Source organism: Neovison vison, chromosome 7 (assembly GCF_020171115.1).
Source record: "Neovison vison isolate M4711 chromosome 7, ASM_NN_V1, whole genome shotgun sequence".
NCBI classification, from domain to species: domain Eukaryota; kingdom Metazoa; phylum Chordata; class Mammalia; order Carnivora; family Mustelidae; genus Neogale; species Neogale vison.
The window spans coordinates 124,461,407-124,476,135 of NC_058097.1; the positions used below are offsets into that span (position 1 = coordinate 124,461,407).

Below are 14,729 nucleotides of genomic sequence, written 5' to 3' on the forward strand. Positions count from 1 at the left end.
TTTTGACATGATTATCTGTTTTGTCTGTGTTTATTTTGAGGAGTTCTTTCTAGATCTTGGATATCAGCCCTTTGTCTTTACTGTCACTTGCAAATATCTTCTCCCATTTCGTGGGTTGCCTCTTTGTTTTGTTGACTGTTTCCTTTGCTGTGCAGAAGCTTTTGATCTTGATGCCATTTAATTTCTATGTATTTACTCAAGAGAAAGTAAACATATGTCCATACAACATTTGTACATATTTTGTAATATTTTATACATATTCATTGTACATATTCATAATATTTTCATAATTATGTTTTATAATATCAAAACACTCCAAATGTTCAGCAACAGGTAAATGGATAAACAAACTATAATATATCTACACAATGGACTACTAGTCATCAGTAAAAAGAATAAATTAATGTAACATACTGCAATATAGATGAATCTTAAAATAATTATGCTGGATGAAAGAAGCTAGATGAATAAAAGTATACAATGCATTATATAAAGTTCTAAGAAATAAAAAATGAAGAACACATTTAGCACCCAGATCTTCAATTATAATATCATTTTCCAATAAATTACTGATCCTAGGACTAGGGCAAGAAATAGACAAGATGAATCTGGAACATCTTGAAATGGTAGAAAATAAGAAAACACTAACACACACACACACACACACACACACGCATACACACACACACACACAAACTCCCGATGCCGAAAGCTGCAACTTATGCAACAAAATAAAGCAATATTGAATTATAATCCAAAGTATAAAATAAATGCCCATAAGCCCATACTGATATAAGTAAAATGCCAAGAAATTTTTCTATGCAGAAAAATTCCAAATAAATAATGTGTATATTCCACCCTAAAGGAGGAAAAGCATAATACCCTACTCCCTGACTTCCCTTTGAAGAGCTCAGAATGGAAAGAGAAGGGAAAAAAAAGAGTGCTCAGTGGAGAAACCTGAAAAGTACTGCTTCAGCCGGGTGATTAGGATTAATGTCAATAATATTAAGTCTGGTTGACAATATGTACCATTTAACCAATGTGGTATTTACTGTTGTGATTTTCCCCCTCAAACCCATAAGCCTAGTGTAATCATGAGGAAAACATAAAGTTCTAATAAAAGGACATCCTGCAATAATGCTTACCAGACTCCTTACGACTGTTCACATCATTAAAAAAAAAAAAAAAAGGATAGTCTGAGAAACTGTAGCAGCCAAGAGGCACCTAAGGAGACATGGCAACAGAGTAATGTGGTATCCTGGATAAAACAATGGAAAGAAAAGAACATTAGACAGAAACTAAGGAAATCAGAATAAACTATGTATGTATGTATGTTAATATTAATGTATCAATATTAGTTCGTTAGTTGTAAAAAATATACCATATTAATGTAAGATGTTAATAGGAGAAATTATACAGAGGATATAGAGGAACTTTCCAAATTATCTCCTTAATTTTGCTATAAATCTTACACTGTTCTAAAAAGAAAAGGCTATCAGTTAAAAAAAAATTAGAGGAGACAGTCCTAAATAATATATGTAGTATAATTTAACTTGTTTAATAAATCAGATATGAATTTTTTTAAAAACCTAATGTATGGTGACAGAAAGCAAATTAATGGTTGCCTGGGGACAGATGGTGAATGACAGAGATGGGAGAAAATAGGAAAGAGCAGCAGGAAGGGATTAAAAAGTGGTGTGAAGAAACTTCTGGTGTAAAAGGGTATTTCTGTCATTTTGTTTGTGGTGAAAATGTTTCAAAAGTACATAAATATGTCAAAACTTCACAAAATGTACATTTTAAGTACATGCAGCTTATTGCATGACAACTATACTTTAATAAAGCTTTTCCCCCCAAAGTATAAACAAACAAACTTCCAAATTTGAATTCTCTTCTCCAAAAATAGTCTTCAAGAATATTTGGAGACAGCCCTCTTACATCTGAATTTAACCAGTAAACTTTGTTTAACTCAAAAATTCATATATTTGAGAATTCCTGTACCAACAATGCTAATCACCCAGCATTAAATTTCATGACATAATGATGATTTAGGAAGCACTGGCATCTTTATCATTATTTTCCTACCTCAAGATTTTAAATCTTATGGAAACAACCTAGTCAAGTTAGCTTGAGGGAATTTTTATAATCAGTCAAAACTGAACCAAATACAGTTTGCCATTTGAGATGAAGCCTAGTGCCAATTTTGTGGCTATAGCAATCTGAAAACCAAATTACAAGCCATCAGCAATTTAAAAATCATACCCCTAAGGAGACTGACATTTGGTCACTTGGGTTCAAATCTGACTATGCTACTGTCTAATTTTTGGCTACTCTATGCCAAAATTTTGGGCTACTCTATGCCTCAATTTTCTCAACTATGAAATGGAGATAATGTATCTACTTTATAGGACTTTTGAAGGATTAAGTAAATTAACACATGTAAAGGTCTCAGAAGACTACCTGGTAGTGCTCTCCAGATTACGCAAATTCTACGGATTCTATGGCACTAACCATCAGGGAAATATATATTAAAACCACAATGAGATATCACTACACACACACCATGAAGGCTATAATAAAAAAGACAAAAAAGTGTTGCCAAGAATGTGGAGAAACTGGAACCGTCACACACTCCTGGTGGGCATATAAAATGTGCAGTCTCTTTGGAAAACAGCCTGGCAGTTCTTCAGAGGGTGAAACCTAGAGTTACCATATAACCCAGAAATTCTACTCCTAGGTATGTCTAAGAGAAATGAAAATATATGTTTGTACGAAAACTTATACATGAATGCTCATTAGAGCATTATTCATAATAACCTAAAGTAGAAACAACCCAAATGTCCAACAACCAGTAAATGGATAAATAAAATGCAATATGGCCATACAATGAAATATTATTTAGAAAGGAATGAAGTACTGATACATGCTACAACATGGCTGAACCTTGAAAACCCTATGCTAAGTGAAAGAAGCCATCAAAAAAAGACCAAATACAGTATAAGTCCATTTATATGATATGAAATGCCCAGAATAGGTAAATTCACAGAGAAGGAAAGTGACTGTGGCTAGCTGCTGGTAGATTTAGGGTGGGAGGATTGAGGAGTGACTATTAAAAAGTATGCGGTGTATTTTGGACGTGGGTCTTGGGGTCAACAGAGACTGTTAGTTTATGATCCTGAACCTCAAATATATTTCAATACTCTCCCCCTCTCTCTACAATATATTATAAAATAAGAGGTCATCTACTTAAAAAATAAAACTCAAAGGTAATTATTTTTAAGAATAAATGTGCTGAAGGGAGAAAGTACTTTTCATCGTCTCTATTGATTGACTTACGATGTAGCACAGAATATAAGCTGGAGCTAAGGGAAACTTTCCTTAAAAGTTCTATTTAATAAAAGTTGGAGTAAATTCCTTAGACAAATCAAAGGACACACAATATCTAAACTTCCACTCCCAAATGTCTCTGCCACATTGAAGACTGGATTGGTTGGATTAGAGAAATCTGAAAGCGCTCATTTTCATGGAAGTTATAACAGAAAGTCTTTTTTATATTATTTAGGATCATTCTTGATATATTCATTCAATAACCTAGTCAAGTATCTTTCTCGATGTTAAAATCTTTACAAAACTGAAATCCTGAAAAGAATCCCTTCGTTTTTCCAGTTAGATTGGGCATGCTTCTTAATTCGTAGTACAATATCTTAATATGTTTACGAAGTTCCGTCCCTCAGCACCTGCCATTCAGGGTGGAATTCAGACTAGCGGGTGGGGATACCAACTCCAGAATTTCAGATCGGGTGCGTCATCCGTGTAGGGAGGGGCTTTGGGCGGGGCATCCAGATAGGGAGGAGGTGTCACTAGAAAGCTGTGGGGCCAGTCTACAGCTGTCATTACTCGAGTTAAGCTTTGTATTATTTGTATTCGATGATACGGTGTGTAAGCGACATTCTCAATGCGAACTAGTTTCACTCGGCACTTAAGTGAAATATGTTAAGTACAGTTTCCTTCTGAGCTGCCGAGAAACGTGAGAGCTCCAGGGATGATTGTCGCCCGCTATTTATTGGGAGCAGGCGGAAACCCGACTATTATTGAGAATGGGCTGTAGCGAGAAGTCCAAGTAGTTCCAGGGTTTTAATGAGAAGGAAAGTGGAGCGCAGTCAGGGATTGGGAGCTACAAGACAAGCTCCGCTTGGAAGCCGGAGAAAAAATCCGGAGAGAGAGCCGCGTATATAATTGCTTTCGAAGCCTCCGCCACTCGAGTGCTGGAATTGTGAGTATTCTGCGCCTCGGGTCCTGGGACTGAAGTCGGAGAACTCTCCCAGCTAGGAGAGACAACCTTCTCCTGCTCTCCCCACCTGACTCAGGGACTAAACTGCCGCCCTTCCGCTGACCACCAGATGGAGGGCAAAGGCAGTAGCTGACCAGCGCCGCCCCATTCCGACCCGAGAGGTGGAGATCCCCTACCCCGCCCCACCGAGAACAGCCAAATTCTATTATAATTTTCTCCTCCCGCTTCTCCCACATTTCCCATACCCCCTCCTCCTTCCCCTAACCCTCCTCCTTCGAGACAGGGGAGGAGAAAAGGGGAGTTCAGGTCGTCATGACAGAGCCTAAGGCAAAGGATTCCCAGACTCTTCACTTGGCGGACGGCGCGCCCTCCCCAACACGGGTCGGATTGGCTCTGTCGGGACGCCGGGACGCTGGCTCCTTCCAGGAGAGTCAGACCTCGGACGCCTCGCCTGTAGTTTCGGCCATACCCATCTCCTTGGACGGGCTGCTCTTCCCTCGGCCCAGTCAGGGACAGGACCCGGACCGGAAGACGCAGGATCAGCAGCCGCTGTCAGACGTCAAGGCGGCGCATACCAGAGTTGAAGCCGCAAGCGGTGCAGGAGCTGGCAACTCTAGAACCCCAGAAAAAGACAGAGGGCTGCTGGACAGTGTCTTGGACACGCTACTGGAGCCCTCAGGCCCGGGGCAGAGCCACGCCAGCCCTCCTGCCTGTGAGTCCACTAGCCCTTGGTGCCTGTTTAGCTCCGAGCTTTCCGAAGACCCCCGGGTTGCCTCCACAACCCAGGGGGTGTTATCCCCGCTCATGAGCCGGCCAGAGAGCAAGGCTGGCGACAGCTCCGGGACGGCAACTGCCCATAAAGTGCTGCCCAGGGGACTGTCACCGTCCCGGCAGCTGTTGACTCTGACCTCTGGGAGTCATCCGTGGCGGGGGGCCGCAGTGAAACCAGCACCGCAGCCGGCTGTGGTGGACGTAGAGGAGGAGGATGGCTTTGAATCCGAGGGTTCCGTGGGTCCACCTCTGAAAGGCAAATCCCGGCCTGTGGGAGGCACGGCAGCTGCAGGAGGAGCTGCGGCCACCTCTCCTGGGGTGGCCTCAGGAGGAGTCACCCTGATCCCTAAGGAAGATTCCCGCTTCTTGGCGCCTAAGGTCTCCCTGACCGAGCAGGAGGCGCTAGCGGCGCCCGGGGGCTCCCCGCTGGCCACCACGATGATGGATTTTATACACGTGCCCATTCTGCCCCTCAACTCGGCCTTCCTGGCCGCCCGCACCCGGCAGCTGCTGGAAGGAGAGAGCTATGACGGCGGGGCTGCGGCTGTCAGCACCTTTGCCCCGCCGCGGGGCTCGCCCTCGGGTTCGTCCACACAGGTAGCTGCCGGCGACTTCTCCGACTGTGCATACCCACCCGACGCGGAGCCCAAGGATGATGGGTTCCCGCTTTACGGCGACTTCCAGCCGCCTGCCCTGAAGATCAAGGAGGAAGAGGAAGGCACCGAGGCAGCGGCGCGCTCTCAGCGGCAGTACCTAGTGAGCGGTCCTAATCCCGCTGTCTTTCCGGATTTGCCGCTGGCTCTGCAGCAGCTACCTCCCCGAGCTCCATCCTCCAGACCCGGGGAAACGGCGGTGACGGCGGCCGCACCCGCCAGTGCCTCTGTCTCCTCGGTGTCCTCGTCGGGGTCGACCCTGGAGTGCATCTTGTATAAAGCCGAGGGCACGCCGCCACAGCAGGGCCCGTTTGCTCCGCCGCCCTGCAAGGCGCCAAGCGCAGGCGCATGCCTGCTGCCCCGGGACAGTGCCTCCACCTCGGCTTCGGCTATCGCTGCAGGGGTGGCCCCTGCGCTCTACCCGCAGCTCAGCCTCAACGGGCTCCCGCAGCTCGGTTACCAGGCCGCCGTGCTCAAAGAAGGCTTGCCGCAGGTCTACCAGCCTTATCTCAACTACCTGAGGTGAGGGCCCCGGGCGGGGCGCGGGGAGCCCTATGCGTCTCGCGAATAGCGGTCCAGCCAGTTCGTCGCCATCAGCTCCTGGCCCTCAGGGTCCTGCTCACTCGAATGGCCTCAAGAGGATGCGTGGTCGGGGCGGGGCACAGGGTAGTTTGGTTTCCTTTATCTTCTCTCAGCTCCTTACTATTTTAGGGACACAGTGGGGGCGCATAGGGACACGCCGTTTTTGGAGCGTGCCTCCTCAAAAATATTTTCTAAACTTTTCAAATCTGCGAGATTTCGAGACAAAACTAGCCCCGATTTAAAATGTGCAGCGTCACTCTAGGTGAGCGGTAGCCCAGTGGAGCGGAAAAAGCGCGGCGAGTTGGGGGCTATATAAAATGGTTATTTTCTTAGGACATTTACTGGGAATGTCTTTCTTGGAGAAGAGACTTTAAGGCACGGATCCTCCGGGAGGGGTGGCACTTGTTACATGGTCGCTTAGCCAGAACTGAAAACATAACTTCACCAGTTGGGATATTTAATGGCTCAATTTTCATACGTATCTCAAGGCTAAAGTTATGTGTAATATGTTTACATTATGAATTTAAACACCAATATTGTTTCGGATTCGCTACAACTTTTTTCACATAGGTTTTCAAAAACATTTTGATTTACATACTGGAGTAGTGGAATTTCTAAGAATGTTCGCTTTAGAATCTTATTGCTGTGAATGAGCAAAATAGTGTCAGTATCCTGAACAATTCTTTAACTCGGCAAACACATAAACTTGTGTGAGTAAACAATCATTTAGGGTTGTGTTAAAAACTCAAAACAAAAGCATTGCTAAGTCATTCAACCTTAAAACAAAACCATGTTTATAGTTACCCAGGCTACAGGAAGGAAATAACATTTCATTTGTCAAAGTAAATTTATTATTCTATATAAGAAGTTTTGTAGAAATGTTTTTTAAAACAAAACCAATGGACCTTTGCCTTCCTAAACATAAAATTATATATTATTCTTTTATGTTGGTGCTGCTGATGACTGATTAATAATTTTGCAAATGTGGTGAATCCAGGAACAGTACAGGAAATTTAATTTGCATGTCTTTCAAGGGTGCGTATACACAGTTCTATTTGAAAATTCCCTTTCACTCTGTCAATTCGGTTAAGAAAACTTAAGTAGCTAGTGGTGCACCTAAAAATAAATGGAGTACTTTGTTTTGCATTTCAAGGCCGGATTCAGATGCCAGCCAGAGCCCACAGTACAGCTTCGAGTCATTACCTCAGAAGATTTGTTTAATCTGTGGGGATGAAGCATCGGGCTGTCATTATGGTGTCCTCACCTGTGGGAGCTGTAAGGTCTTCTTTAAAAGGGCAATGGAAGGTAGGCTCCTTTCTCCTGATCCTTTATTATTGGTTTAACTGTAAGCTGAGATTATTATTTTTTAGATTTTATTTACCCCTTGCTTCTAAGAAATGGTGATATTTCTATATAACTTAAAATATATGACTATGTGTTTTTTTTTAAGATTTTATTTATTTATTTGACAGACCGAGATCGCAAGTAGGCAGAGAGGCAGGCAGAGAGGCAGGCAGAGAGAGGGGGGAAGCAGGCTCCCTGCTGAGCAGAGAGTCCGGTAAGGGGCTGGATCCAAGGACCCTGGGATCATGACCTGAGATGAAGGCAAAGGCTTTAACCCACTGAACCACACAGGCGCCCCTATACGACTATGTCTTAACAATATGCTTTCATTTAATACTCAAAATTGAATGTGATTAGATATTATAATTGCATACTCTTTGGCTAGCACTTTTAATATTAGACTCAAGTTGTACTAATCTTGGGGCAATGCTGCTATTGTTCATTACCTATTTAGCTTTAAAGAAACAACTTCACTGTAATTGTATTTTTATATTTCTATTATATGTAATATGTACTAAATTTAAAATTTTGATCAAAAGAAAAATTGTAAAAGTCATTGAAATTATGTATATGTACTTATATGTGTGTGCATATATATATGTGATGCAGTTACAAATTTTCTACACAATTTTGTCTTTTCTCTACATTCATATGTATGTAATATTTAAATAATGGTAATTCTAAACAAATTTTTAAAATTCTCTTTTTGTTTGGTATATTTTTATAAGGGGATAGGAATAAACAGTTCAAAGCAAATGAAAAATTTGAGCACAATAACAATTTCTGAAGAAGTATTTTACTATAAGACCTTTATATTTTTAAAATGGTCGAAATGACCTATTTATCTAATGATAATTATCTAATGATTTTGAATTTACTTACATAATGTATTTTGGACTTGAACTAAGCTGAAATGAGCTTAGGGTTCCCTCTGGAGTGCAGAGATCACACCTAGACAAGGAACCAAAAATCTGATTACCTGCTTTTTTGTTCCCTGTTTGTGAGTTTTGTTTTTGTTTTTGTTTTTTTAATTTCAAGAACCTTCTATTTAAAAGTAGGAAAGGAAGGAATGAGCAATTTTTACCGTAAGGGAACTTTCAAAGGCGTTTGATGTGCATATTTAATATACACCAAGAGAATATGACTGAAAAGACATTCTAAATTCACTATTCTTATAGCTGCCTAACAGGTGATTCTTTACAACTATTATACCGTTTTGGTAAAAATGATTCCCAACCAGTTATTAGTAATATTTGTAAACTACTTAAACTAATTCTTCTTAAAGAATATCTGTTTTGTATTTATCCAGAACATGATTTTTCCACAAAGGACTATATATATAAAATATGCACATATATATTAAAATATGCATACAAATATATTATATATAATATATTATAATTAATATATATTATATAATATATAAATTATATATTATAGTATGTATGTGTGTAATATAATATATTACAAATATAATATATTACAAATACATATTTGTATTTTTGTATTATATTACAAATATATATTTGTATATATAAAAGGGACTACATGAGAAAATGGGACACAACTGGTAATGGCCCTAACTTTCCTATTGACATTATTTAGTCATAGTTACAAGTAGGCATTCTTTGTGTGGAAGAGTAGATTCTCCAGCACATAATTGGAGTTACTATTTCCATGTAACGTTATTGTCTGGTTTTTTGAACATTCCTTTTGACATTAATATGATTCCCTTCATTTTTACAGCCTCCTTAGGGTATTCTAATTTTTAAAAGTGGATGATTCCTGTAGAATCCCCTGCTTGAAATCCAGTTTTTTTTTTTCTAGCCCAGCTCCATCTCTTTATAGGTAAGCATGTCTCAAAGACATAAATTTGAATTTCCAAAGAGCACACAACTAGTCAGTAACTAATTCTTAATCACCATAGGTTAGATACTCTTTCATTGCAATGTTCATAAATCAGAGAGGGTGGGCACACATAAATATTTGATGAATACTGCTTAATTTTCAGAAGTTACTTTAAACTGTGCATATAGAACCAAGAGCACCTTAACTAAAATACAAATGTTTTTTATAGTATTAAAATAGTATTCAGAACCACATAAAATGTCTTCCCAAATGTACTCTTGGAAAGCATTTGTAAGACCACTACTGTTGGCATGATTCTGTTTTAGTCTTGAGTAGTAGATATGAAGTACCTTCATATGGGCAATGGAAGGTAGGCTCCTTTCTCCTTTCTTCTTGGCAATATTTATAAAGGAAGTCAAGGTAGAGGTTTATAAGTCATTTGTGAAATTAAAGCAAGATTACAAAAACTGTGTGAGGAATTCCATTCATTCAGCATTTTTTTTTAATTTAAAAAATTTTAAAGATTTTATTTGACACAGAGAGAGAGAGAGAGAGAGCAAGCACACAGGAGGAGCAGCAGGCAGGGGAGAAGCAGGCTCCTCACTGAACCAGGAGACTGATGAAGGGCTCCAATGCAGAGCTTGATCCCAGGACTCTGGGATCATGACCTGAGCTAAAGGCAGCCATTTAACCAACTGTGCCACCCAGGTGTCCCTATTTAGCACTTATTTTATACCTCTTATATTTAGATCTGTGACAAAGATATTCTTCCCTTGATTTCACCTCTCTTTGCCTTAGAAATAAGATGAGGATAACAATAGCTACCCCTCAGGGTTGTTATAAAGATTAAGTGAGTTAATACATGCAGAGTTTTGAAACAAATGCCTAGCATATTGTCAGTTTCAATGGTGTCACTTCGGTCAAGGAACTTTTGATAGTACTGAGCAGGTAATATATATGTAAGGCCTTTTTGCATATAAAATAAAGATTCTCAGGAAATGTTCAGATAGGTAAGCAAATCTGTAAAGTAGTTAGGATTTGTGTGGTTTGTGAATTAGTGTGTTTAGGCAGGGGGAAGTTAATGAAATGTGTATATTCTATAATGATAGGAGAAGACTTCATGAAAAATATGAATTTCATTTTGTTCCTAAAGGAGAAGTAAGATTATTGATCTCTGGGTATTGAGGAGGGCCTTTAAGTGTATATGTCCAAGGAGGAGTGAAAAGATTAAGGTTTGACTAGGACTTGAAGAATTATATTTGGAAATCATTAAAATTAAAGGTTAGGAAGTTTAATTGCCAGCGTTTGAATGAGTTGGGATAAAATCAGTGATTTAAGATAATAGAAGTTTCTGGGAATTTTCATGACTAAGAAAGATGAGTAGAAGGACTTTAAGAGTTGGAGAGAAATAGGTGTGAAATCTAAAGTAGGGGTAGTTTAAGGTAGAACTATGCATGGATGCCAATATGTTCAGAAGTTGAAAGTCAATGGTCAAAAATATAGATATTTTGGGGGCACCTGGGTGGCTCAGTGGGTTAAAGCCTCTGCCTTCGGCTCAGGTCATGATCCCAGGGTCCTGTGATGGAGGCCCACATCAGGTTCTCTGCTTGGCAGGGAGCCTGCTTCCCTTCCTCTCTCTCTGCCTGTCTCTCTGCCTACTTGTAATTTCTGTCTGTCAAATAAATAAATAAAATCTTTAAAAAAAAATATTGATATATAAATATTTTTACCAGGCATAATAATGGTCATAGCAGGGTGTCTGGGTGACTCAATTAAGTGTCTGCCTTCAGGATCCTGGGATCAAGTCCCATGCCTAGGTCCCTGCTCAGTGGGAAACCTGTTTCTCCCTTTCTCTACCATTCCTTCTGCTTGTGCTTGGCCTATCTCTCTTTCTCTCTCTCTCTCTCAAATAAATAAATATAATCTTTTTAAGTGATAATTGTATTTTAGAGTACTTTCTACATACCAGTGACTAAGTGTTTTATGGGTGTTTTAATTTCTTTAATCCTTATAATCTTTATAATCATTGTATTTTCAATTTACCAATAAGGAAACTAAGAGCCAGAGACGTTAAATTGCCTTAATCACAGTTAGGAAGTGGTAGAGTGAGGATTCAAACCCAAGTAGTGTGATTCCAGAACCTGTGCAACATTTCTCTCAATTATACTACATTTCTTTTAAGAGGAAATTCTGTTTAAATTTCAAAGAAAAACAGTAGTGTGTTGAAAGAAAAAAATGTGAGCCAAATGATAAAACATCTAGGAGGTAAAAGTGAATCCTAAAGGAAATTGCAAGATGAAGATTGAATAAAAGTTGTGATATAAATTAATGGATGATACTAACTTCACCTTTAGGACAGCTATGAGAAAAAATAGTCAAGGACCAAGATCCAGTTTCTTTTCTTTTTTTTTTTTTTTTTAAAGATTTTATTTATTTATTTGACAGACAGAGATCACAAGTAGGCAGAGAGAGAGAGGGGAAGGGAAACAGGCTCCCTGCTGAGCAGAGAGCCCAACGCGGGGCTCAATCCCAGGACCCTGAGATCATGACCTGAGCCTGAGCCGAAGGCAGAGGCTTAACCCACGGAGCCACCCAGGCGCCCCCAAGATCCAGTTTCTTTACTTCTCCTACAAGTTGAGAGTGAGAGACCATAAAGCCTGTAAATGAGTCACCCAGGAAAACTGGGTTTCTCTTGGTATGAGAGAAGAGAGAAGAGGCAGGAAAGAAAAGGATAGGTGAGGAGAGGAGAGGAGAGGAGAGGGGAGGGGAGAGAGGTCAGAAACCACTCCAAAAGTGAGTGTTTAGGGTAGGAAGAGATGGCCTCTCTTAATCTAAGAAAATGAATTAGCCAAAAGCAATTGGTTGACTAGCCCTTTGTATTACTTTACTAAGACTTGGAATGAACCAGGAAGTGGTCAGGAATTGCCTTAATACCTTTCAAGGAGATGAAGTCATAACGACACAACCAGTTCTATAAATGCAAGCCATGACTTTGTAGTAAGAAGTAAAAATTATTTCTCATTGTCTTTTCTGTGCATGTACTGTAACTAGCTTGGTGCTATGAATATATACTAGATATTCAGTAAATTTTTTCTAAATCATCATAACTGATGATGCCAAGCTCTTATTCTTTGGATGCTTTTTACTGTAACACCATTTGTAGTGAATAAATCTGATGGAATATGGGTGGGGAAATATTATAATATAATGGAACATTATTTAGAAGACACTTGTCTAAGTCAGTATTGATGGATTTGTGATTATACTACATTATTAGTTTCATTTTTATTATAGGTATGTGGAGGTATAATTGACAAATAAAACTGTGAGATATTTAACATGAGGATTTGTTACATATGGTAAAAGGATTCCCCTATCAAGTTAATTAACACATTCATCGCCTCACTTACTTATCTTTCATTTTTTTCTTTTTGGCAAGAATATTTAAATTTTACTCTCTTACCAAATTTTAGTCATATAATACAATGTTTTCAACTAGTCACCATGTTATATATTATATCTTCAAACCTATTCATCTTAAAAGTTTGTACCCTTTTAGCAACCTCTCACTATCTCCCCTATTTCCCAGCCCCTGGTGACCATTATCTACACCAAAGTATTTATTGAAAGCTTTCTGTATGCTAAGCCTTATGCTTGGTACTAGTTGAAAAATTAGTAAAATGGAACTGCAGCCCTAGTGGAGTTTATAATGTAGTGTAGGCAAGAAACACTCTATCGATTGCATTTAAACAATGAGTTATAGATGTGCTAAGTGAATAGTTTAAACAATGCCTGGAAAACTAGAAAAATGGCCCCTTTATCAGAAGCTGGGGATGATAGGAAATACCTTTTAGATTTAGAAAGACACCATCATAAGTAGACTACAGAAGAAACTGGATAGAAATGAAATATTTTATGCATAAAATATTTCTTTCAACAGTTGAATAGAGTTGGTGTCAGAGACTAAAAATAAACTGATTTGGTAGCATATTCTCCCTGCTATGCCTTCCAGAAGAGAAAAAATGAACATTCAAATTCATTTAAATATTATATTATTTTAAGAACAATTTTAGATTTACAGCAAAATCAAGAGGGATGTATAGAGTTTTCCCATATACTTCTTGCCCAGACGTAGCCTTCCCTATTATTAACATCCTCCATTAGGGTGGTACAATTTTGTTACAGTTGATGAATGTACTTCAGTTATGAACACTAAATAATCACCCCAAATCCATAGTTCTCATTAAGGTTTGCTCTTGGTATTATACATTCTATGGGTTTGAATAAATATACAATAAAATGTATCCATAGTTATGGTATCATACAGAGTAGTTTCACTACCCTAAAAATCCTATGTTCCATTTATTCATTCTTCTCTGCCCCCAAATCCCTGGCAATCAGTAATCTATTTACTCTATCTGTAGTTTTGCCTTTTCCAGAATGCCATATAGTTTCACCTAGTTATATGCATTTAATTTTCCTCTATCTCTTTTCATGGCTTGATATCTCATTTCCTTTGAATTCTGAATAATATAGCACTGTCTGTATGTAGCACAGTTTATCCATTCACCTGCTGAAATATATTTTAGTTGCTTCCAAGTTTTTACAATTATGAAGAAAGCTGCTATAATGATCCACGAGCAGGTTTTTACGGGGACATACTTTTTTTTTTTTCCTTTGGGTAAATATCAAGGAGTTTTATTGCTACATTTTATAGATGTTTAATTTTGTAAGAGATCTTCAAACTGTCTTCCAAAGTGACTATGCTATGTTGCATTCCCACCAACAATGAATGAAAATTCTTGGCACTCTGTGTCTTTGCTATCATTGGGTATTGTCTGTGTTCTGGTTTTTGACCATTCTAATAGGTGTATAGTAACATCTCATTGTTTTAATTTGCATTTCCCTGATGACATATGATGTGAAGCATATTTCCATGTACTTATTTGCCATCCATGTATCTTTGGTGAGAAGCCCATTAAGGTCCTTTATCTGTTTTTTAATCTGGTTGTTTTCTTATATATTCTTTATATATTTATTTATTAGATATGTCTTTTGCAAATATTTCCTCCCACTCTGTGTCTTTTTAGACAATGTCTTTTGCATAGCAAAAAATTTTACTTTAAATGAAATGCAGTTTCTCAGTTCTTTCATGAATCATGACTTTAATGTTGTATCTAAAGAGTCATTAACGAACTCAAGGTAATCTAGATTTGCTCCTATGTTATCTTTTAGGACCT

The 14,729-nt window shown here is 38.9% G+C and overlaps 1 protein-coding gene across 3 annotated transcripts in view; it reads left to right on the forward strand.

The window, feature by feature from the left end:
- The first annotated feature begins 3,903 nt into the window (after positions 1 to 3,903).
- The window catches only part of PGR (progesterone receptor), a 103,103-nt gene continuing 92,277 nt past the window's right edge, over positions 3,904 to 14,729 (forward strand). For 2 of the 3 annotated variants that reach the window (XM_044258252.1, XM_044258253.1), the window contains exons 1-2: positions 3,905 to 6,237; positions 7,451 to 7,602. In XM_044258252.1, coding sequence (XP_044114187.1) covers positions 4,604 to 6,237; positions 7,451 to 7,602 — 1,786 coding nt within the window. In that variant the 5' untranslated portion in view covers positions 3,905 to 4,603. Of the gene's footprint in view, positions 6,238 to 7,450; positions 7,603 to 14,729 lie in introns of all 3 variants that reach the window. The other variant, XM_044258251.1, reaches the window with a different exon arrangement.